Here is a 26648-nt window from a genome sequence, read left to right as displayed (position 1 = left end):
CCGAGTAGTGACCACACTGCTTCACATCAAATTTAAAACAATTGTGTTAATGATTGTTATCTCCCTTTAACTACTATACTATTCCAAAAAAGTAGGGGATATTTGATTTTTAAGTGTTATTAAAGTCACCTAATGAAACTGACGAAGAAACAAATGACAAAATGAAATGAAGTTCACATTCATCGATTTATTCCAAATGATCGTTAGACTAAGTAAGGCACAGACTGACCATAATAAGGGTAAAATGATACCCGAGTCAAACAGCAAAGTTACCACAGCATCACAACCAAGTCAGTAACGGGTAAATCCTCCTCTGTTTGCCAAACAAGCATTGATCCGACGTGGCATACTCCTAATGAGACGTCTAAGGTCATTTTGGTCCAGATTGTCCCATTCCTGTTGCAACGCAGCAGCAAGTTCTTGGACATTGGCAGGACGTTGTTGACGTTGACGTAACCTCTGTCCAAGCATGTCCCAGACATGCTCGATGGGGGAGAGGTCGGGACTCAGTGCTGGCCAAGGTAATGTGGTGATGTTCTGTTGTTGGAGGTAACCTGTAACGAACCTGGCCCTGTGACATCTTGCGTTGTCATCCTGGAAGATGAAACGGCGGCCATGACGTTGTGCGAACGGCACAACATGGACTACCAAGATGTTGTCCCGGTAGTACTGGCCTGTAACACGCCCTGCAACAACATGTAAAGTCGTTCTTCCAGCAACAGTGATGCCTCCCCACACCATAACAGAACCACCCCCAAATCGATCATGTCTGATGACGTTAACGTCTTGGAAGCGCTCGTTACGACGACGCCACACCCTCCTATGTCTGTCCAAAAAATCAACAGTGAACCTTGACTCATCTGAAAACATCACATTGCTCCAGCGTCGATTATCCCAGTGTTGACGATCCCTACACCAACGACGTCTTGCCTGAATGTGATGATCTCTCAAACAAGGGATCACGCGAGGACGTCGGGCGCGAAGGTGACCCCTATGCAGTCGATTCCGAATCGTCTGGCCACTCACTCTCACACCAGTGTCTGTTTGAAGACGAGCGCTGATCTGATTTGCTGTGATGACACGATTTCTCAAGGCCAAGGTATGGATAAATCGATCCTGGGCTTGAGTTGTCGCCCTTGGTCGACCTGAGCGTGGTCTGTCCTGTACAGATTGTGTATCACGGTATCTGGACCATAGCCTGCTTATGACAGACTGAGAAACATTCATCGTCCGCGCCACAACCGCCTGTGTTGTGCCGATCTGTAGCATACCAAGGGCACGTAACCTTTCATTTTGGGTAAGCCGACGCATATCAAAATTTGTTTTCTGGTCACTAAAACAATTAAACTGATGTTTCCACCCTGGAATTCAATGCCACAATGACTGTAACATTCAAAGTCAGAGTCGTGCAAATCTTGGGTTGGACCCCCATGATGATCCCAAGCATCACCTGCATTCCATGCGGTAGCTATTGGTGCGTTTGGGCGTCACATGTAACTGGAAATGTTTCTTCTGTTAGGTTCTATAGTGACTTTTTTCGTAGTCATTTGCATATTTTAGTATTATGCCCCCAAAATCAAATATCCCCTACTTTTTTTGAATAGTATATTTAGATAAATCATAGTAAACTAAGTTACTAAGTGATTTAAAACACAATGTAACACAGCTCAAAAATGAAAATTTTGGTGTGTTTCATCAGCCTCTGTTTGTTTGCTTCTCTTGTTACATGAAACTGCGAAAGGATCTGTTTGAAACAAACTATTCATAAACCATTTTATCGATAAAATTTTAAATCTCGCAGACGTTCTAATCCATTTAAATCTCTGCTATCCGATGTCCTAGAGAATTGTTTCTGGGCTTGTCATGTTAATAAATGTCTAAATAACAGTTTATATAACATTTGAAGCTGCAATAGGAAGATTTAGCTATTACATAAACCATCTTTAAAATGTATTTATTATTGACATGCATGGTTGATGATGTGACTCTGGCCATTCAGGATCCTAAATAAAAGGGAGTCAGGTAAACCATGGTCACCTTAAATTATCATTCTAATAAAAAGTCTTCTTCACGCTCCGCAACTATTCTTGACTTGGTGGATTTTAAGATCATGTAATTATTATTATGTATTTGGGTGCATCCTAAGGATAGGATGTTTGACTTCGCTTTATCCATTCACCAATTCTGACAATACATCTACATTTTCAGTAGATAATGTCAGATCTGTTTTGTTTTGTTTTTCTTTTATTTTGTTGTTGTTCTTCTTCTTGGGGTGACACTCTTTGAAAAAGCCTAAGGCTGGGTCAATTCAAATCTGATCAACATGAAAATTCGCATGTTTGTTCTTTGAACAGTTTGGTGTATTAGATTTTTGAATTTCATCCAACAACATGGTCAGTTCCTGGTTCATAGCACGATTGTTCTTGTTCGGACAATATCTAATTTTTCATTCTGTAAAGTATTCAAATTGATTAGTTAAAGTTTAAATAAGAAAACAACATATGTTGAAGGTTTATATGCATATGTCATAACGTGCCTAGTATACTGGTATAAAATGGAAATTTGCCGGCATGTGACTCTATTTTCCTTTTTAAATTTCTTCAACATTATTTCGTTTCTTTGGCAAAATTCTATGCATTTGCGAAATAATTTTTTTTTTATCATCTAGGCTAGCCTAGATCTACTATTACATTCGTATTAACTAGTAGTAATTAGGCTATAGTGGCGCAAAAATAAGAGAGGCACAAATAATCAAGTGGCGCACGAGTATCTGCACTCGCAAACTCACTATCATCAAGCCCCTGTTGCTGGGTAGCTTGATTTTTTCGCTAATTCTTGGATAAACCCCTTTATATAAATTATTGTTTTGGCTACCGACACGGTAGTTTTATTTCGACCTTCCTCCATATTTCTATGGTCACAGGTCATGGGTTACAGAGATAGGGAGAATTCTTTGTTTCAAAGGCATATGTTTTTGTGTTATTGTCAGAGTATAAGCATAAGCTGTATTTCTGGAATTTCTTGAAGATTTTTACAATTACTTTCGTCATTGCCATGACAATCTGTAACAATAATGATCAAGTTGTGGTGAAATTTTAACATTAATTACAAACTCAAATATATGCTCAAATGACAATTTATAGCGCCTGCGCGGACGCTCTTGAGTATTGTTATTCAGGTGAACATATTATTTTGTGAGTCAGACGATATAAACGGGGAGGGCATGATGTCGATATGTCAATTGCTTTGATTTTGGTAACTATACTTGCAACAGGATTATTCGGAGGATGGATGTTTGATTGGATTATATTTTTAATTGCTCTAGTTTATGGGTAAGTAGATCTGGATCTATATGATATCCCAACAAAAAATAAAGTCATCTCATTTTTCATGTCGGATCGTGCCGACAAGAATATTAATATAGGACTGAAACGTACTTCGGCCTCTCGTGGTCTTGTGATAAGAACGCTATTCCCCGTTGTGAGGGAGTGGCAGGCAGGCGTATATTTCGATTCTTGGATCAACCGAACTGATCTAGATTCTCAGCCCGGGGGCGTTGAAAAGATTATTGATGAGACATTAGCTCGATAAGTACTTTAAGAATAAGAATCGAATGTGCCAATGTGATAGTCCTACTAGTTTGGGTTATAACAATTTTTTTGGAGCGTTATGGAAGATTTATGCCACAATATTTCAACCTATAGTAATTACCTTAGTTTTCCCCCATTTATCATTACTTAATAAGCAGTTGCATTTAATAAGTTATGTGGTGCTGACTTGTGACATTTATATTGTGGAACTGGATCCCCAATGCTGACAAAATTTCAATTCATCATTACTTTGTAAATACTTTTAAAATGGAATTGAATCATTTTTGGACTGTTATTCAGATTCAGCAAATGTGATTGGGACCCACCCAGAGGTCGCAGTGGATCAATTTCGAGTTGCGTAAAAATACGCAGACATTCCAAAATTTTGCGTTTTTGCCCTCTACATCTGCGTGACTTAGAGCCTCTCAAAATACTCAATATAGAAGCATGTAAAGTTGTTTTGTGAACAACCCTATTTTGAGCGTCCTTATTTCATTGATAGGCCTACTGTATTTAGTCTAATGACGACTGGATGTTAACGGCATGTCTATGGTTGACGGCACCATAGAACTAATCCATCTATGACGGCACAGTCGTTCGAATCTTTCACTTCGACAGGACGTAAAGAGAAAACTATCGCTATGAAAGCCAACATTTGATTGGCTGAATGTAAACAGTATATCGTGTTCTACCCAGTCCCAAGTCTTGTATGAAATGCGCTTTATTGCTTACAATAGGATAGCTACGTAGGCTTACTGCCAGGAACTTATGAATGAAATAAGAGAAAATATTAAAAACTACGGAGACTACGTGCAGTAGAGGTGTGTAAATGCCGAGTGAAGCACATAAATTGTACAAACTACGACATAGAATAATCTAATTATTCTCACGTACGTCAGGGAAATTTTCTGCGTGTAAATTACGCAGTGTCCGTCAATATTTGTGTTTATTTTGAAAAAAATGTGTGAAATACGCAGATTTTTGCGTGACTGCGACCTCTGGACCCCCTAAGTTTGTCCTGTGAAATAACAGATTTATCAAGCTGTAAATCAGAATCCACAGGAATTATTGCAAACTATGTATACATGTATCAGGCCATTGTTTTTGATTCTTATTTTGAATTATAGATTTAAAATAATAAATGAAAAGCCTATATGAGTATATCACTCAACAGGATAAGAAATGAGATTAATTTTGAATACATATAATTCGATATTGTCACCAAATTATATAAAAATGCAAGAACTAGTCGTAAGTATTAAATGGTGAAAATCACTCTGACTTGTACATATTAGTATTAAATGGTGAAAATCACTCTGACTTGTACACATGTACATATATACGTTTGTACAATGTTTATAAGCTTATCGAAAATAAAAATGCATTTTTCAGTATTGGCCTGGAGAAATAAACATATTTAATGATTGTTTAAATTACAATCTGTATGAAGATGTTCAATTTCACATGGAGACAGTCAACTGTCCAGTGTACATGTATACAAGTATCACAGTACATCGCAAACTGAGATATACATACATGTATAATCACATTTGAACTAAGTGAAATATTTAGTTCAGCATATCGAATTAGAAATGTCTTTAGGGTGGGCTGACAGTTGGTGTCAGATACACATGTAGAGATGTTCACCAATAAAAAGAAAATTTAACAATTAGCATGTACCAGAACAGTGTACAATACAATACACGTATGGTATACAGGGGGGTTGGATGGCCGAATGGTTAGCGTGTGGTCGTTCAATCAGAAGGTCTGGTTTTCGATTCCCTGGTTGTATGTGACAAGGTGTAGGGTCGCCTGTCCAACCTGGTGAGTTTTCTCCGGATCCTCCGGTTTCCTCACACTGCTAAAGAATCTTACCGTCCTTAGGCGTATGTGAATTTTTGTAATAAAATTGAACTATGTGTTAGTCCCAAAATGACCTAGTTTGTGTCGAGTGGACTGGACGTTAAAAGTCTCTCTTTCTCTCTCTCTCTCTGTGTTCTGTACAGTGAGTGATATTACTGGAATATATAATGTATAATGTGGACTGGACTACCAACTTGAGAATATGATAATTATATACACTACATTCTAGTTGATTCATATTCAGGACTACTACTGTACATGTTTGTGAGCACTGAACCATGAAATATCAGTAAGTATCTCTCATAGTGACAAATTTTATCAACTTGAAATAGTTTTTAGCCAAGGTCACAGTATACAAGTACAATGTTGTCCTCATAGATGTGTCATCATCTCAGATCCTAGGAACATGATACAGAATAAAGTTTGCAATGGCTTGTTAAAGGGGTTACATTGTACAGTATTTCCTGGTTTAGTTTTGGTTTCCATATGTGACAACATGTATGCAGAACATACATCTATAGTTCCCCAATTGAATTTTCTGAAATTGGTGAGATTGTACAATGTACAGAGGACTTAATTTTTTTTAAAACTTTCTCTGTGAGTTTATTGGAGAACTGAGAATGGCTTTTTGTTGACGTGTATATGGAGCCAGGAACCAGTCCTTCCTATTTGCTTTTGCTCCTGCTCCTCTCAACGCACCTCGACTTTCCTTCGCGGGAGTGATTAAAGACCCCTGCAAATTAGCAAAATTGCTCTCCTAAATATTGATTAATAAACTACTTTCAGTTTTTGTTTATTTTTAATCTGCATACGTTTCAATGATAATAATACTGTGGTTACCATATTTACCAAACATATTCACCAAATATTAAAATGTTAAACAAGACTAAAGCATAAATAAAATTTGGCTCTCCTTAAAGTAGCTAAGTCCGTAACTCAATATCATCCAAAATCTTCGACATTGAAAACACGAATTATTTTGCAATTTAAATCAGCGTTGGTGTTGTGATCTTACCGGTAAAGATGGGCTTCTGATATCCAATATTTAAGACAAAATAAACATTTTACCATTGGTACACGAATCGTGTACCATAATGCATTTCAGCGCCATTTGTAACAAGGTGCTCAAAGAATGAGGCTAGACATATTCCACAAGTCATGTCAAACGGTGATATCATATTCTTATTTGGAGAGCATGCGCAATAAATAATATCGGCGTTGACTGGAATAACCAGACGCTAGAAACTGACTTGCGGTTGAGACTTCTGGTGTATTTCGCCGAACATAACTGATGACAATTCACAGTAAAACGGACACGATTGAATGTAAAACAGTTGATATAAATTCATATTACATTATTATATGTGTTGCGACCCATTTGTGCCAATTTCTAGGTCCAAAATATTAGCGATTTAGCTCCTTTAATTCAACAAAGTGTGGAATTACTCTTGCAATATAATTAAGAAGAGTTTTTTTGAGGGAGCTTTTTTCCCCATTTTTGAAATCGAGGCAGGAGCTTTTTATGGCTCCCACACAATTTTATAAACGTGAAGGACTGCAGACACCACTGTCTACATCAATGTTTTTGAAAAATGTCCGATATTGTTTTTCTATAAACTGTAGAAACTGTTCTAGATGTCTCTACAATGTGTGTGACATTGGATGCATATGGTCATGGGAAGAAAGATAAATTAATGATAGTAGAAAATGGTTCCCCAAGCAATGAAAAGTTGAACACAGTTGAGACATTCCTCACGGGGTCAATCACTTTAAATTGCACATGACGCCAGAATTTTGGGACCAAACCCGAATTTTTAGACCAACCCTAACCCTAGCACGCGGTGCGTGTCAGTGTCGCTAAAAACAAACCATCTCGTTTATCAACGCAAGATTTCGTCAATTCACCATGGCTGGTGTTGTGAGGAATGTCTCTCTTGTGCAAAATTTAGCAATGAGTCTGATCTTGTAAAAACTTGATAAATTTTTTAATCTTTCTAATGCACATGTACATACATGTATCTACATTATTTATTGTGTATGTACATGTAGTTAATAAATAATAAATACATTACAGGTCAAAGTTTCCCAATGGTACATTGTATATTGATTTACTACTAAGTACTATATATTATAAGACATGTAAATTACTACATAGTACATGATGTACGTCATGTATCTTATGAACTAAATGAATGCATGAAATATGATTATGAAGCATACCATTTTAAAGTGGTCATGTAGAAACATATAGATAGATTGATTTACATGTAGGAATGACATTCTTCCTCAAGCAGTGTTGTCTTTCCGTACAGGTCAAACATCCCTTCAAACATTTTACTAACACGCATTCGTAGTACAAATAAATGTGGGAGTCGTGGTGGCTCAGTGAATAAGACGTTGGCTCGCTAACCTGGTGGTCCTGTATTCAATCCTGGTGGTGTCCGTAAAAGTTCATCGGGATTTTCTGGTGTGGTTCCTCCTTGTGAGTGATGTATTACGGAGGAGGGCCTGGTAAGGGAAAGATATAGTTTTTAGGATGGGACAAAAAAAAAACCTGAGGTCCCTTGACGTCCCTTGTACCATTCACATGCACATAAAGAAATCTTGACAGCTGGAATTCGATGTACGAGTTGGCTGTAGTGCCGCTGTCCGGGCAAAATTTCCCTCATACTAGCACACTGTATGGTGTATGTATTTAAATTTAGAACAGTTGGACTTTAAACCCCATTCCATTTCATCTATATATATATTTGTGACTGTCGTTTGTCTGTCTGTCTGTTCGGGGTTGGTGGCTACACTAGGTCTGCCCCGAGTCTGAAATTTGAGGGATAGGGGTAGCTCGGACCGGGGAGTAACATAGGCCAGGTGGCGTTAGTCTACCACTTCCGGTTTCGGAGTTATGACCCCCGAGCGAAGCCGGGTATCCTGCTAGTAAATTATAAATGTAGCAAAGACCATACCATTGGTACTATTGGTAAAATGAAATATAATCAATCAATGAATTCACACAGCCATGTCTACATGTACATGTCTGTATCTGAAACATGCTGAATTCTATCCTTGAACATATGAAGGGTATGACCTAATTGTATTTTTATCTTCTAAATATATTTGACATACGTGTACTGGTATAGCATTAATTTTTTTTCAAAATTACAACAATGAAATTTTTTATTGACCCTCTGTCATTTTGCTTAGTAATAATAAGTCCAAAAAGCAGCCTTGTTCGGATGTTATTAAAAATAAAGTCCCTTGCATACATACAAATGTAAATGGTATGTAGTTTATTATTACTGATAAATTCCAATTTCTATGTCATCATCGTCATCAGGTTTATGCAAGAAAAATCAGTTGTAGTGTAAATGTTTAGGTTTCAAGATGATACAATGTGCCTTAGATTACATTTACATGTACCTGTAATTTTCAGAAAAATTTCACTATAAAATAATAAGTAAAAAGAACCTTTAAGGCAGCGAATTAATGCAAATACCCTTTTTTCACCTTTGAGGATTGAAATATTATTCTAATAGTTGTAAACTCCAAATTTTTGAAAGTGGCATTTACTTGTTTCTGGGTCATTCCGGGTCAAGTTGGTCAATTTTCAGAAATTGGGAAATCGACCCCCTCCAAAAAATCTGGAAAAAATATAATGTACATGTACCAAACTGGGAATCTAGTGAAGATTGATGTGTTTTCATATGTTTCTTATGTAGTACTAACAGCAATCTCTGGATAGGCCAAGATTTGGGTCTATATCTATGTAGCTCCTGAAGCACTACAAAATCCAGAAAATATACAATTACACCAAATTGTTTTCGTTTCTTATGGCCAAGTAGCATGCGAACCCTACCACTCACCTAAAATCTGATTGCAGATACGTAATTTACAAAAAAAGTTCTTTAACACTTCCAAATTTGAGCGGTATATCTTCACTAGACTAGTAGAAAGGTAAAAATATTGATACATATTTTGTTTCGAAAACTTAGTGGTAACTCATGAAATGATCTTTTAGAGGCATTTAGTAACTGGATAGAACAATAAACTATAACACAGACTTATGGAAGAACAATTACTGATTTATTTGGGCGACGTTTCGAAGAGTATTCTCTCAACGTTTTCAAGCAAGTGAAAATGTTGAGAGAATACTCTTCGAAACGTCATTCAAATAAATCAGTAATTGTTCTTCCATAAGTATGTGTTATAGTTTATAACTCATGAAACTCAAATGCCTGTACTATCAGTCAATTTTTAAGCTACAGACCACAAATTTTGCAGTTTCTAGTTATTACATGTACAATAACATATTTTTTATCAGATTTTTTTGAGGGGGTCAATTTCCCCCTGCTGGCGGGGGAGGGGGGGGTTCAGGGACATTTAGCAAGAGCAGGTCACATGACTATGATTTTATTAGTTACATTTTATGTACATGTATCTGTTGAGATTATGTCAGATTCAGGAGATTTTTAATTGTAAAAAGAAACTTTATTTTTAGGACTCATGTGGGTATATGCAATGTGAACAATGGATGTTTGTTTAAAGATTGTTGGACTCATGAGATTGCATAGTACATTGATCTAGCTGTTACATCTCTTATTATATTGTACATAGTGTATGTACACTACACCTGCCTGAGAATTTAAGTATGTGTATGACATGTATAACAGCTTGATATTTCACAGAGGAAAACATTACCTTCAGGAGTATTGTATACCGAACTACATAAGCCCTATAGCAGGGATTGTACATGTACTTCGCACATATTATAGATTCCGTACATGTCCAATGTGACTTTCCAACAGAAATATGCCCAATCAGACATCAAAATATGGTGAATAATATTCAAAATTCCAAAAAATATGGACTGTGTCTGTACTGAGTGTATAACTACTACTCATCACAATTATCGTTGATAAATAACTGGATTGATTAGGTAATTAAGTGATCAACGTATTTATTGTGCTACTTAATCTGCCTTAGTTTACTGACTTAAGGGGTGAGGCAACCCCAAAATATTTGTTCTGAAATTTTAAAGCTATTGAATTGAAAATGGTACAAGTGTATAGGAAATGTAATAAATGAGAGAAAACTAGCAATAAAAAAAGTTGTCAGGGTGACTCATTTTTGGGGGGAAAATTATGAAAAATGTATATGTAGGTACACTATATCTCTGTAGTAGGTAAACTATATCTCCGCAGGTACACTATGTCTCTCTGTAACCAATTAAGATATCTTCACCAAATTTGCAGGATATCTAAACAAATATCCACTACAGAATCAGTCAGATAGCAATTTGAATTATCATTAATATTTCTCCAAAGACAAAATATTGTGATGAAGCAAATGTTTTAAACACCATTTTCCAAGAAACTATACAAATTTTAGATAAAAACTTTGTCTGGTTTTAGGGTTATCATTAAAGAATATGAGACATTTATCTTTATTACTGCAGTCTGCAGAGATATAGTGTACCTACATTTTTCATACTTTTTCCAAAAATATGTGTTACCCTGGCAACAATTTTTTTTCTTTTTTTTTTAATGTTAGTTTTCCCTTGTTTATTACATTTACTAACAATTCATGCCATTTTCAATTCAATAGCTTTAATATTTCAGGAAACATTTTTCGGGTAGCCTCACCCCTTAATCCATTTTCGGTCTATTCATCAATCCAATCCAGAAAAGAAGTTGTTGCTTTTCTATTTATCGGACTATTTATCAATCCAATAAGAGTGATTAAAAACTAAATCTTTGTGGTTTTCTCATGGTTTCTTCATTGTACAATAGGATATTTTTATTTTTATGTCAGCCAACAGCATGTAGAAACTAGTCATACAGTAGCTGTCACTGTCAGTATGTCACATACTATAGATAATAAAGCCTATCCTAAAATGTTGCCCTTTATTTTGAACCTAAATAAATTGTCAAAGCTTGAGCCAAACTTGAGCATTTTATACATTCAAGTTCAAGGCCTAATCTTCAAAACATATGATACATTTTGAAGTCAGATTACTGTAATCCTAAACCCATCAGCTTTTAGTGTAACATAAATTTATTACAAGGATTGTAATTAGTAATTTGCAATGTTACATTTTCTATCACCATCCCCCTTCTTCTGTAATTTTCCTTGATGTGATACTTTATTAAAAGGACAATTCATACAGATAAAAATTTTGAGCACTATTTAGAAATTAATGGTAATGTTTTTTAATTAGATTTACACTTGAAATGTATTGTAATTAGATTTACATTTGAAATGTAATGGCTTTATTAGCTTGGCAGTGTACATCTACGGCTATACTACCTGCTATACTACATTGTACCTGTTATGCGTATTTTGTAACATACAAACAAATATATACATGTAGCTGCAAAAGTCAGCCAGTATACACAGCTGTTGACATTTCTTTACTACCTCTAAATAATCTACTAACCATTTTATCCAAACTTACAGACAATACTTATTGATACCTCAGACAAAAAATAAGACAATTGGGAATTCATCCATATGATATTGGTAATCATTATTCAGCTCGATTTGGAGTTAAAAGTTGGAACAGTTGAAAATTGAAAGTTAGAACTAACTAGAGTATCTAGGCTTTATGTAGAGTACATACTGTAATCACAGAATAATAATATAAAGACCTGGGCTGTATATAATCCTTGAGTGGCATTTAGTGATTGAGCACATTTATATTCCATATAAATTGTGTTGTTGGTTTTTTTTTTTTTACCTGTGTATATACCTTTACATGTACTACTCATGTATAATGTAACCTTGCAATTAACATGTTACTGTCTATCCTCCCATTAATATGTACCTGTATACAGTAATTTAACCTTGCAATTAACATGTTAATGTCTATCCTCCCATTAATGTACATGTACCACTCATGTATACAGTAATTTTACATGTTAATGTCTGAACATTCATTTGATCTCATCATCATCATATTATCTAAGAAGCCATGGTCATTTGTTATGGTTGGCGAACTCATGTGTTACATGTGTATGTACTGATACATTGTTATAGAGTTGTCATATGGTTATGCTTATTTACAACTCCATGTATTATTGCTGTTATATCAAACATATATTTTATTTATTCATTGAGATTTTTGACATTTATATCTTTCAGAAAATGGCGTTTATATTCAAAACCCGACATTCCCTCCCCAGAAGATATACAAGGAGTCTCAATAATCAAACCTCTCATGGGAGTTGATCCCAATTTAAAACATAATTTAGAAACATTTTTTCAACTTGAATACCCAAATGTAAGTATCTTTGATTTTATTAACATAAATTAAAGATGCATTATGTGCATGTAAGAGCTAAACCTGGCTATTGCAAACCTTTTTTGACTTCAAATATTATATAAGCTATTATTTAGACATATATTCACATGATAAGCCTGTAATCAACTCTATAGACTATCAGATGGTGGAGATTTAAAGGCTCAATACCACTCTTTGTTGTAACTGAATAATATGTCCCAATCTTAAAGGCTCAATACCACTCTTGTTGTAACTGAATAATATGTCCCAATCTTTATTCTGGTCAATAAATTGTACTATTTTAGAATATTTCAATTAATTGATGATACAAATTTCATCTTAACACACCTTATTTAAAATTTTGAAAAATTCAACGTAATGGTTTGAAACGTCTAACGTAAACCTTTTCAAATGAAACTTCGATTTAAAAATATTTTCGAACCCTCTGGACAAGTAAAATAGGATGTAATGGATAATTTACACAACAGGTAGGACACTTAAACATCTAGTACTTAGATAGAGATATTATTTATTTTCTGGAGCTTTCAAGCCAGCAAGAGTGTTATTGTCCCTTTAAATGGATTGAAACACGATCGCCAATAAATGATTTAATTTAACAATGGTGGATCGAGGCTAAATCTGTATTAAAACGTACCGTTGCTATGATAATAAACAATCTATGCCACATCTTGTCAAAATTTTAAACAGTGATAACTTTGCTCAGAATTTGAATGAAATTTTCAATATATTCTTTTTGCATTATCTATTTTTAAACTATTATACATATAGCAGGAATGGCCAGCTCTTTATCTGAATCTTACATAATGCATCTTTAGGATACAAGTTCTCTACTCCTACCCATATCTTAAATCTTCATCATGTCAGGTACATGTAGACACAATTCTAGACTAGTTCTGTTTATTGCCCAATAGGTCTATTGAAATTTACATCCTTAATTTATATAGCTAAGCAAGCATTGTTAGCTTGTATTAGAAATGACTAAAAAATATGACTCCAACATATTGTTGTTTCCTTATAAACTGATTTTTATGTACATGTACACTTTTATTTTTGCAGTATGAACTTTTATTTTCTGTACAAGATGAAAACGATCCTGCTATTTTAGTTGTTAAAAGTCTTATTGATACTTATCCAAAAGCAGATGTTAAATTATTTATAGGTAAGTTACACATCATATTATTAATATATTTTGAGTCCTTTAGAATTTGGTTTTTTTTTCTCTGGATCCTCCAGTTTCCTCCTGCTGCTAAAGACCCCTAAGTAAGTACAATCAAATTATTGAAATACAATTGAACCATATGTTAGTCCCAAAATGACCTAGTTTGGGTCGAGTGGACCCTAAACCCCATTTTTCTCTCTCTCTCTCTCTGCTTTAGAATTTTTATAACAAATCCCGTTCAGTTCAACATTTCTTTAGCAAGAATTTATATATTGATTTATTAACTGCATGATATTTTTAATATAAAATAATATTGACTGGGTCATGTAATATCATATTATATTAAATCGTAAATTTGCTGTAAGAAAATAATTATAGTTATTGTTATGGTAACTGGTCAACTATTTATAGTACTGTGTACTATTTTTTGATGGCGTTTTATATGTACAGGGTAACAGATGGTTCACTCAATCTATTCCATTTGGGGTCCTAGATAAGTAAAGATAAATTATTTATTGTTCAATTTGTTTAAAACATTGTACATGTGGTCTGAAGGCCTAGTGACCATTTTTATGATGCCGATATGTTTATTCAAATACGCAACAAAGTGGGCGTTATTTTCAGAAAAAAACAACATTCTATTACAAGTTACGAACTTCTTTTCTGAGGTAGATACCTACATGGCCACATATATTATGGATACTTTGAGTAAAGGCCCACAGTGAAAAAATACCTTTGTAAAACGCGTTCAATCTTTTAGATATATTTATTCATAATTCGTAGCATAAGGCAATCAAAGACAACCTACGTCAAAATTAGGTTTTAACATGAAAAAAACAATTTTGCTCTGGCTCGTTTTCCCTTTAAAATGATTTAAATAACATGTGTTACAGGCATTTAAAATAATTTGTTGTTATTTCAGGATTAAAACATGTTGGCCCTAATGGAAAAATCAATAATATGGTTAGGGCATATGAAGCAGCCAAGCATAATTTATTACTTATATCTGACAGTGGTATAAAAAGTAAGCAGTATACTTCATTATAAAATTTAAAAAAACTGCTATGTAGGTGAAATATGAATTTAAAGAAAATCATGTTGATGCATTTAAAGGAATTCACAATACTGTTTTTAGTATTTAATGATGCTATAGAGATATTTTACTCTGCGGAAAGATCTTTTGACTTGCAATTTAAAGGCATTTAACACATAACCATAACAATGAACTTCCATAAATTTATTACACCTTTTAATACCAATAACTATTTGAAATATTAAGCATACATGTATATATTATTCTGTCAGTATCGTTCCTGATTTTAAAAGTAGACTAGTCATCTTGGTCTGTTAGCTTCCTTTAGTATGGAACAATGCTGTCATATTATATGATGATGAAGATGACTGTGACTAAAACCTTGTAAACTGTTCAGTAATAATCTTCTATAATATTTCTTGTCTGAAACTAATCAAAGGACAAATTTGGCCTTGATGCGAATAGCTTGATATTTACCATGTTGATGGTAGTGGCCATTGAGTAGAAGGTCCAGATGAGAAGATATAGGACCAATGCCTAATATATTTTAATATGATAAATATTCCTGTGATTATTGATATGGTACTGTATTATTTTCAGTGACTAAGGATTCTCTATTAGATATGGTATCATGTTTAAAGAAAGATGTGGGTCTTGTATTACAAATGCCTTATGTCTGTCATCGTAAAGGTTTTGCTTCAGTTTATGAACAGGTGAGTTCGTGTTCATTTTAAGACACAGTGTAGAGTGTTTATATGTTGTTACAGATATTACTAGCCACTGGACTTATTGGGGTTGATGTTGTCTTGTACCACTAGCCACTGGACTTATCTGGCTGGATGTTGTCTTGTACCACTACCCACTGAACTTATCTGGCTGGATGTTGTCTAGTGGTTAGTTAAACTACCGGTAGATACCACTAGCCACTGGACTTATCTGGCTGGATGGTGTCATGTGGTAAGTTAAATTAACTAGCCACTGGACTTACTGAATTGATGTTGTCTTTTAATGTCTTAAAGTAGACACCACTATCCACTGGGTGAATGTTGTTTTTTGACATATTCACAGTATTGTTCGTTTAGATAAAATAGAATGTGTTCAGTCAGATCAATGTTCCTTGAGCATTTAGTATTAAATAGAATTTTAGATGAATTAGGAAGTTGTTATAAGATTTTTGAACGATAGCCCTATATTTGACTTTTATATGATATGAAACATTACTTCCTAGTTGATTTTATGTCACTTACTTTAGATAAAAAATCCTTTTTATACATTTTTAGTTATTGGCTGTCAATACTGACATAAAAGATAATATTTAACTGTTCTAAATCGCATATTTATCATAATATCGAATATATCTTATCTTTGATTTAAGTTCAGTACTTAACAGAAAGCCCACACTAACCTGATTGTCAAAAATTATGAGACATTTCAGACATAAACAATTGCCCTGCTTAGGCTAATTTTGTTTTCTTGGCTGATGAGCAACAGTTCATGTCTTGTGATCCATGATGTCATTTTGCCTTTGTTTTTCATGTGTTTTTGAAATTATCACTATTGTGTCTTAGATATCATAGCCATACTTTATTTTGAATAAAAAATTTGTGAAATATTTTTAATTTAAGGGAATTGATTTTAAAAAGTCATCTATATAATTGATACCGGAGGAATCGTGCTTGACAAAGCCTTAATTTATGCCTGACAATGTCTGTGACAGAAGCCTTATTACCAGGCTTGTTACTGAACAAAAAATATCCAAACATTTGTGATAAGGTTCATTATTGTAATTTCAGGTATATTTTGGAACCATGCAAGCTAGGAATTGTTTAAGTGCGAATGCTGTAGGTATTAATTGTTCTACTGGTATGTCCATGTTATTTAGAAAAGATCTGATAGATGAAGTTGGGGGTTTAAAAGAATTTGGTAAATACTTAGCCGAGGATTATTTTATAGCAGAAGCCATCCGCAATCAGTAAGTATTTAGCAATCAGGCTTAGTGCTGGGTGATATTATAGGTTTTTTGGTGGATTAAAAATATTATTTTCTTATATCAGCCCTTATTTTCGATATTACCCCCCCCCCCCCTAAAAAAAGCTTAATATATTGCTGTATTCTTGTTTGCCTTTTAGCCCACTATATTGCCTAGAAAAAACATACTATACTTGTGCCTTATCAGTTTGACTTTCTAGAGAATAAATGTTGACGATAGGATTTATTTATAATAGTATCGAAAGACCCAATTTGGTCAACATACGATTTTCTCATACCATTTATAAACTGAGTTGTTACATTGTCAGAAATGTTGGATTAGGGGACCTGACACGATTGTTGATACTTTTTACACAGATAGCCATTATCTCATAAATAAATCTGAGTAACTTGTCCAATGTTAGATATATTTAGTAAAGTATTGTGATTTACAGTCATGTCCCTTCATAATGTTTGAATTATAGCGATATCATATGAATAACTTCCCTTGTAATCTCAATTTCTATGATCGTATTTGTAAGAGTTGACATCCTATAAGAAAACGATGGTTATTTTAATAAAAAAAAGAAAAAAACACCCCAAGGTCTTGGTTGAGCACACATTAATGACAGAATTTTGATTGTTGCTTTTCAAAATCATCATCCTTATTGGGACAAATTTAAGCTTTTTCTCTTCTGAACCAACTCAAGATTGTTTTTCACATCAGATAATATTTGAAAATCTTTGTATAAGACGGCAGTTTTCAGAATTAATTATATATTATATTTGATTCCTAGTGAATGTATTTGGTTAATTTCAATGTCCCCTCACGTAAGAACTTAAGAGTTTTTGTCTCCCAATGACCAAATGTTGTGTTGACTATGTTAAGAATTAATCATTTATTCATCTTTTATTTTAGAGGTTATAAAAGTGTTCTCTGCACACAACCAGCTTTACAAAATTCTGGAACATACAATATTAATGATTTTCACAAAAGAATGTTGAGGTAATGTAGCTTTATTTGTTTTATAAAAATTCTTTATTTTAGCATGTTGCTAGGAAATATGATACACATTTTAAAACAAGACATAATTACTGTTTATTTCCTGGCTAATTGTATTCCATAGATTATCATCTTTAGGCATATTAATACTGTGTTACAACAAACATGCATTATGTAAGATTTAGATAAAGAGCTGCCTGTTGTTGCTGTAATAGTTCTAAAATAGATAATGAAATATGAACATATTGAAAAGTTCATTCAAATTACTTTATTCTGAGAGGTGGTGGTTGGATGGCCAAATGGTTTGCATGTGTGCGCTGTATCATAAGGTCTGTCATTGAGTCAACTGCCGTGGTTTAGATTCCAAGGTTGTACGTGACAAGGAGTAGGGCTGGTCCTCTGGTTTTCTCCCACTGATAAAGACCCCTTTGTGCAAGCGAATGATTGAAATAAACCCCATCTCTCTCTCTCTTTATTCTGAGTATTTAAGGTTTTGACAATATACCCTTGATCGTCAAGTACACATTAATCATTGCTACAATAATAATTAAAGTCTTGATTTTCTATTTAAACACTTTTTTTAAATAAATATTTATGAGAATTAATCATTGTTTTAAATCTGTCTTTTCAGGTGGGCCTCACTACGAGCTTCAATGATTCCTACTTTTATTTTATTGGAGCCCCTATCTGAGTGTATGATTATGGGTGTTGTTGGATCTTGGGCAGCTCAGTTTTTATTTGATATCAGTCCTATGGCATTTTTTCTTATGCATGTGTTGTGTTGGTTCTTGTTAGATTATGTAATGTTTTGTATGGTTCAGGTAAGAGACATCTATCATTTCTCATGATTGGGGGCGGGGGTGTCTAACATGTGTGCTTTAAATCATAGGAACTGTTATTGAGTTAATGCCACAGTGGCTCACTAACCAGGATGTTCGGGTTTGATCCCTGCGTTTGGCTGAGAAAGATCCCCCAGATTTTCCAGCTTGATTTCCTCTTGTTGTGCAGGAGGGAGCTCCTGGGAAGGAACAGCTTCGAGTAGTTCAGATGGCACAAAAAAAGGGAGGTTGTGTGTACACTTTGGCATGCACGTAAAAGAACCCTTGTCATTCAATTGCTGTCTTGTCAAAATTTCTTTCATTGCTCACTGTGTTTTATATCCCTGTCTTCATTGGCCTCATTTCAATCATTCATACTTTTATTAAGTCAATTGTTGTAGTTTCGATTCAAAACTGTTTTCATGGGTCATCATATGGGGTTTGTCGCGGTTCCTACCACTGCTAGAAATCTCAATGTACAAGTGATTTACTGAAGTAAAGGTGAACCATATTGTCTTGAAATAACCTAGTTCATGTTGAGTGGATTTTAAACCCCATTTCTCTCTCTCTACTTGGGAAGAGAATCCATAGAAAGGAGGTGTACAACCAATCGCTGCATGTGCTGAAATATTGAGGGACTACCAGTAAAAGTAGCTGAATTTAACCAATTATATATTAACGTTTGTGTACATTTAGAATGAGTGTGGTCTATGTCAATAGTGTATTTGGCTATTATTATGTATGAATAATAGTTTTAAGATAACCCATTTGTCATAAAAGGAACATTGAAATATTATATACATGTACATATATATCATACTGATCTGGTGTATTATGTCACACTGATCAGCAGTGAATATTCGCTAGGTCGCTACAGTTATCTTATACAGAGTTATAAGACGGATTTCACAATACCTCTATGAAACAGTAGTCCCGAAATGACCTAGTTTGTGTCGAGTGGACGTTAAACCCCATTTCTCTCTCTCTCTCTATGAAACAGATTGGTATTATGTATATGTAATAGTTTAAAGATAACCCATTTGTCATAGATAGACATCCATGTCTAACTTATCCAGCTATCTTATTAAAGTTATCTCTTATAGTTAAACATGTAGGCCGAGCCCAAAAAAAATAAAAAAATTTTCAAAGTCTTCTGTGTTCTGTAGCCTCCACACTCCACCTCCTCAAACGTAAATACTTAATCTCTTGTTAATAAGATTACTTCATCGTATACTTAGATTTTGACTTTTTTTTCTTTTCAGAATGGACCGCTTCCTTTTTCTAAATTTGAATATGTTGTTGCTTGGTTACTTCGTGAACTCTCGTCTCCATACATTCTGCTTTTAAGACATACAGGTTCTTACATTATTTGGCGAAATAGAAAATATATGGTTCATTGGGGTGGATATACAGAGGAAGTTCCAGCGACGTAGTACAGCCACAATGATACTGACTGACTGGCCAATATCATCTCACTTCATATACAGTTACATTATCTTCTTATTTTTACTAACATATCAGAAAACAGAAATTATTTATTTTACCTAGTCACACGAAAAATAAGACCGATAAAACTTGTTATGTGTTAAATTAAGGCTCTCATTTCTAACATATTTGCCATGGTGAACAGTGAAATTAACCCACAAGATAATTTACATGCCAGGAAATAAGAATTTCAAAGTTTGTGTGTAGAAACACTTTAAAATGTATTAATAAATTGGTATAATTCTAAAAAAAAAATGCTAATCTGAGATAAACAAAATACTTTTAAAAATTGACTTAGACTAGCTGGTAATATTTTTGTAGTGAAAACTGTGTTAAATACACTTGAAATAAATATAAAAATATCAAGGTTTATGCCATAATATGTATTTTGAGGAGATGTATTTCAAGTCGCTGACTGTCATTTGCATTTTTCAAACAGTATCTAATTTTTCCTGGCTAGATGCTTTATTGTAGTTTGCAAGGGTTAAAAAATCCCTCAAATGACGATCAGAGCCTTTAATTTTGTATCTGATTTATCTGTTCTTTGATGAAAATGGACTAGAACATTGTTAGGTAATTGTGCCATTAACTGATAAAGATTTATAGTATTGTTTTAGATATGATCTATCATATCAATTTGATAAGCTATTATCAGATTAATAATAATCATAGAATATGACAAATGAGTGGAAAGTTCAATATTTCTACTGGTATGATAAAATCAGGCTTATAGAGAAATGACATGGTATGATAAAATATGTCTTATAGTAATACAGAAATGACATGGCTTATAGTAAAATTACATGTGATAAAAATAAGACTTATAGTAAAATGACACGGTGTGATAAAAAATAAGGCTTTTAGTGAAAAAAATACATGGGGCGATAAAATAAGTAAAATGTTACACAAAGTTAACACAATTTATAACAAACTATATTACATGTCTGAAGTTAATTGAATAGCTGAAAAATGATAATTTGGCAATGTTTTCTTTTAATTGAATCTGTTTTATTTTTCTTATATAAAATATTGCTCAAAGCTTAACTGTTTTCAAAACAATTTGAATATGTATGTTCATTGTGAAAATTCAACATGATGTAGAATAAATTAAAGATAATTACAATTTCTAAAAATTAAAGGGTTTACTGTTGGCTATAAATAATGTATAACAACCATTTCAGGCTATTCCATATTTTGATGAGTGGGAATGACTCTTTGTACATCCAACCACAAAATATATTTATTTTTCAACCCTCTACCAATTGATTTTTTTGTGCCCTCCTTCAACAATAGGTAATTTTTAAAAAAATGTGATTTTCCATATCCATAGAAATTTTGAAAAAAATTAGCTCCCCCCGAATAATATTCTAATATTTAACTATACTGTGCATTTATTACTTTGGTAATTACATTCCTACTTTCAATTTGTCGGATTCTATCTTATAGCTTGTAGGGTATGAAGGAATGGGTGGTCTTAAACATAAGGTCTGTAATTGAGTAAAGTCAAATGTGGTATGGTTTAGATCCCAAGCTTGCATGTGACGAGAATGTCACTTGCCTAACCTTTCTCTGGGTCCTCCCACTGCTATCTGCTAAAGACACCTACATGCAAGGGAATTGTTGAAATAATACCACATGTTACTCCAGAAATAACTTAGTTTGTGTTAAGTGGATATCTCTCCCTTTCTCTCGCCAAAATAGCACATAGGACATGATGACAAGTTGAAAGTGAAATTATGAATACTCCTGGTTAAACTTAAACCCTTATCTATATATAGTTTGTATTACTGTTATACCATTATTAGTTCACAGTACACCAATATACTTTAATGAGATTTACTATATTAAATATACATATTAAATAACCATGAGGTATCTCCTATCATTAGATTACTTTATTAGTTCACAGAAATAAGTACACAAAATTAATTGATAAGATAGCAATTCAATAATAGTTTAATATTGTGGAGGACCTGCTCCCCAAAACATAAAACATATAGTATGGAAAAACAGCAGAGACAAATGAGGTGCTTCAGATCACCATTGTGATTGTCACTATCATCCCACTGTACATACTTAATCAGAAATTTGTTTGTTGCCGCAGGTTTTGTAAAAGATAATCAGATAAATATGTATAATATTATTATGAGTAGACGTTGAAAATCAATTTCTTTTGCTATGTGAGATACCTTGTAACTATGTCAGAATCATTCATCTCATTCTGTATATTTTAATCAATTTATCATAATTATATAGTACTCTCTTTAATCAAAGTATTATTTTGTATGATAGAAGTGTAAGTTTAACAGTAACTATCTCTTGTTGGGCTATGACGTGTGATAAATGTATCATGGTATTTGTCGTGAACAGTGATGATTACAAATAATTAACTAGTTGTTAGTGATGGTATGAAATTTCATTAGTATTAATGTTTATTATTGTTGCAGATATTTTTTGCTTTAATCAATAATTTAACTTATGCCAACCTCCTAGTTTGTAAATTTATATGACCAGCTTACTTCATTACCAAATTTGATACAATCGTACTGAGACCAATAACCTTTACTTAATTGAGTATTCTCGTTTCTGTGTTCAGATGGTGTACTTGATTCTTGGGTTATTAGCAGAGATAGGTAAACAGTTCAACTTTCAAATATTAAGCTAAATAAGTCAGTGTGTGTTTATTATTGATCTATCTATATAATTCAACATATTTTTATACTTTTCAACTTGATTTTGTTGCCAATTACATGTATATATTATTTTTTTATTTAACATTTTTTTTAAGCACTTTGTATCTTGTTCCAATTTATTTCATGACTTTTTGAAATGTCAATTATCGAGATACAAATTTCTGGTACAAACTAGATTTTATGGCTTATTTTTTTATTTATTGGCTCTTGAAAATTAAGTCTTATATCAACATAAACATCGCTAATATAAAATAATGTACAAAAATAAATCATTACACTGCTTTGTTGATGTGGCTTGGATTGATATCGAAATTGATAGCAAGAAACATTCTGAAGTTTACAGTAGGCTAATATTTAGTATGCTTGAAGTAGTTCAATTGAAATTAATCTAATTGACTCCCAGTACATGTGCAGTATTTGTGAGATCTGTTTGGTGTATTTCTCTAATTGATACTTACTGTATTTTGTATACTAGTCTTTAAATCAAAAATAGCATTGTTATTTTCAGTGACACAAGGACTTAGCTATGGGTCAATTCACTTTAATCAAAGTTTCAGTATATGGCACTTGTGGTTAATGTAAATATCCACTAAGTGTAGGTTATACGTGACAATGAAAACATTTGTAGTGATCAGCAAAAGATATTACCAGGGGGAAGAAATTGCTTTGTTGGCTATATTATGAAAACTAACCAGAAATCAAGTGATCAGTAATCAGAATTTGAATACCTCGTTCTGTTGGCTGAATAATCATTGATTCATTCATTCTAGGTGCTTAATAGTTTTTTTCTGTTGAAAAGCAGGATTGATTCCTATTTCCTACTCTCAAGATTTTCTCATTCGAAATGAATAGATAATGAACAGATTTTTTGTAGTAAACGTTTCATGATTATGATGTAACCACCTACAAACTGGAAACAGAAACTGCATACTGCTACACAAAAATAGGTGTATTTATTACTTCTTGTTTGAATGATTTCAAGAATTGTTAAACTAGCTTGTTTTGCTCATGAAATATGCTTATGATGTATATGGAATATTAATGGATCAAATATTATAATGGAATGTTATGAAATATGAATTGATGATTTGTATGGTGGTGATGTAATAATTAGGTGCAAAAGTGTAATAATTCCAATAGCTAAGTCAACACAAAGTACATTGTAATAGTTGCAAATCATTGTCAGATTAGTAATAAATTTTCAATGTTTATCAAATATTAACCAGCTGACTAGAAATGCTCAGAGTGGTACTGCTGTGAATATAAATGATCAGTTTTACAACTTGGCAATAACTATTGTAAGGTTCGCTTTTAAAGATGTATTCCTATAAGATCAAACAGGTCATCTATTGCACCCCAAATCATATTTTGAATTGAAAATACAATTTTTTCAGATTTAATTTTTAGAGCCGAGATTGTCAGAGCATTATATTTTTAAGGTCTGATCCAAATATCACATTGAGTGCATTACCTGTACTTTTATTTAAAGCTCATTTAATTACTGATTTTTAAAGGGTTTCCTCGGTTTATTGTATCTGAAACTAGACAAAAAAAATGTCTTTTACCCAACAAAAACAAGGAATAAGATTTTTATTGTTTGGAATTTATTGTTCATCACAGATAATTTTATGATGATGGAATCCTCTAAGAATGATTAATTTTTTTAATCCTGTATGTTTTCGCAGTATTGTTGCTCAGGTCATTCTTTATATACTGTAGTATGCCTTTCTTTGACAATAAAATCTGAATTGATATTAAACCTTGCTGTTATTAATTGTATTGGGATTTAAACTCCCCAGTCCCAAAGTGTATGGAGAATTAAGTCTTGCATGTAGCCTGTGCATTCTTCCGTCCTAACGACCGGATGGATACTTTATGTTCAGTTATTATGAAAAACAGAGGTATACTTTCTTATGATCTGACACTAACAAAAAGCAGCTTGTGACGGGTGTGATGCTGCTGTCTGGGTAATAAATCCAATGATGTACTAGAGCTACAGTACTGCTTAGTGTGCAAAGATTACATTTTCATTTCGCTGTTTGAGAGGAGTCATTTAGTGAAATAGGGGATGGGATGCTAAGTGGTCTAATACAAGCACTTTAGATCATAAGAACTGTCATTTAGTCAAGGCATATATTTGATGAGTAAGGTTTCTCTGCTTTCTTCCCAGTACTAGATTGTGTTGGGTAGATGCCAAATACCATTTTTCTCTATTTTCTTAGAGTATTAATGGAAGGGATCAATATGTCTGGTATTCCCAAGTGTACCATATATGATTTTAATAAGCAATTTAAAATTATTAAATAAAAAAACCTTCCATTTCGACAATAACTTGTATTAAATATTTGTCATAATCGTATCACTGATAAAATATAATGGCTACATAACTGAAATTGGACACCGATACACGATACACATAGTAGTATAATATATCTTTTTTTCTTTCTTGATATTTTAAAATTTATCTCTGTGTAAACTAAATTTGCAATCTGACGTCACATACTTCCACCTTTTATTAGTCATTAGGTCGATTGTGTACAGACAATAACATGGTTGTTAGGCTGACGATTTTACCTTTTTATATGTATATATTATGAGTGTGTGTGTATGTGTCACTCACTCCCTGTAAAGTAGATGTTGGCTTTGCTATTCACTGATAGTCACCCCACTCAAGTATGTGGAGGTGAAACATTTCAGGGTGACCCAGAGGATGATTTTAAAGGACATTAAGCCAGCCTACTTATATCACATACAGGGTGACCAAAAAAACCCAAACAACCCAGAATCATAAAGTTTCAGTTATCTTGGTGGCTTTGCATAAAAGTCATGTTTTCTCTAAAATATACTCCAAATGGCTTCGGCAAAATTATCAATTACTCGAACACATTCCTTTTGGGGGATTTCCCTGATTATCTCGAGGATAATAAGCATCTGCTTGGGGGGCACGTAAGGGAAAGGGAACATCACAGAGTATTTCACAATGACTGATTTACCATGGTGCTTCGGAACTGTGGCCCACAAAAAACATGACAAGCATTGCAGAAACATGTATTGTAATAAATAATGGTTAAATACATCTAATAAGTTAATCCTTTCATTTGTCTGCAGTTGAATGAAATTAACCAAGATTTTCCAATCAGAAAATCTAGAAAAAAAGGATATTTTACATACATATACGTTTTGTTCCATTTTTGGGGGTTGGATGGCTGAATGGTTAGCGTGCGCGCGCTGTATCATAAAGTCTGTCATTGAGACGACTGGCGTGGTTTAGAATCCCAGGATGTATGTGGCAAGGAGTAGGGTCGCCTGTCCAACCTCGTGGGTTTTCTCCGGGTCCTCCGGTTTCCTCCCACTGCTAAAGACCCCTACGCGCAAGCGAATTATGTAAATAAAAATTAAACCATATGTTAGTCCCGAAATGACCTAGTTTGTGTCGAGTGGACGTTAAACCCCATTTCTCTCTCTCTCTTTGTTCCATTTTAAATTACAGATGATGGCACTATAATATTTTCAATGCTTAGGGCCTCTGAAGAATACATATAAATTTCAAGTAGATTAGATTATAACACCAATGTGCCCTGTTCCCTAGCAAATATTTATTAAATATTTTATTATTTTTTTATTCAGATTCTTTTATATTTTAATTGTGTATAAAACGTGACTCTTTGATCCACCCTTGCACAACACACATACCTCTGTAGGTGGATAGTATACTCACAGTTTGTGAAGTTAACAATAAGTC

At 33.5% G+C, this 26648-nt stretch overlaps 1 protein-coding gene across 1 annotated transcript; it reads left to right on the top strand.

Annotated features, from left to right (window-relative positions):
* Positions 1-3161: 3161 nt before the first annotated feature.
* On the top strand, positions 3162-24665 carry LOC126824738 (ceramide glucosyltransferase). Its single transcript, XM_050554090.2, has 9 exons — positions 3162-3332; positions 12588-12726; positions 13804-13906; positions 14829-14930; positions 15540-15652; positions 16733-16911; positions 17827-17913; positions 18542-18731; positions 19991-24665. Exons 1-9 carry the CDS (start codon positions 3235-3237, stop codon positions 20159-20161), a joined length of 1182 nt encoding a protein of 393 aa, XP_050410047.1. The 5' UTR covers positions 3162-3234; the 3' UTR covers positions 20162-24665.
* The last annotated feature ends 1983 nt before the right edge of the window (positions 24666-26648 follow it).

This window comes from Patella vulgata, chromosome 6 (genome assembly GCF_932274485.2).
Source record: "Patella vulgata chromosome 6, xgPatVulg1.2, whole genome shotgun sequence".
Lineage (NCBI taxonomy): Eukaryota > Metazoa > Mollusca > Gastropoda > Patellidae > Patella > Patella vulgata.
The sequence above is the reverse complement of the archived record's forward strand: the minus strand, read 5'-3'. Positions and strand labels throughout refer to the sequence as shown.

Bases quoted from the DNA above. Each gene is read 5' to 3' on its own strand.
- LOC126824738 (XM_050554090.2), top strand. From the start codon at position 3,235: ATGTCAATTGCTTTGATTTTGGTAACTATACTTGCAACAGGATTATTC. The intron at 16,912-17,826 runs GTAAGTATTTAG...CTTTTATTTTAG, and splicing joins GCAGAAGCCATCCGCAATCA to AGGTTATAAAAGTGTTCTCT. The intron at 18,732-19,990 runs GTAAGAGACATC...TTTTCTTTTCAG, and splicing joins TAATGTTTTGTATGGTTCAG to AATGGACCGCTTCCTTTTTC.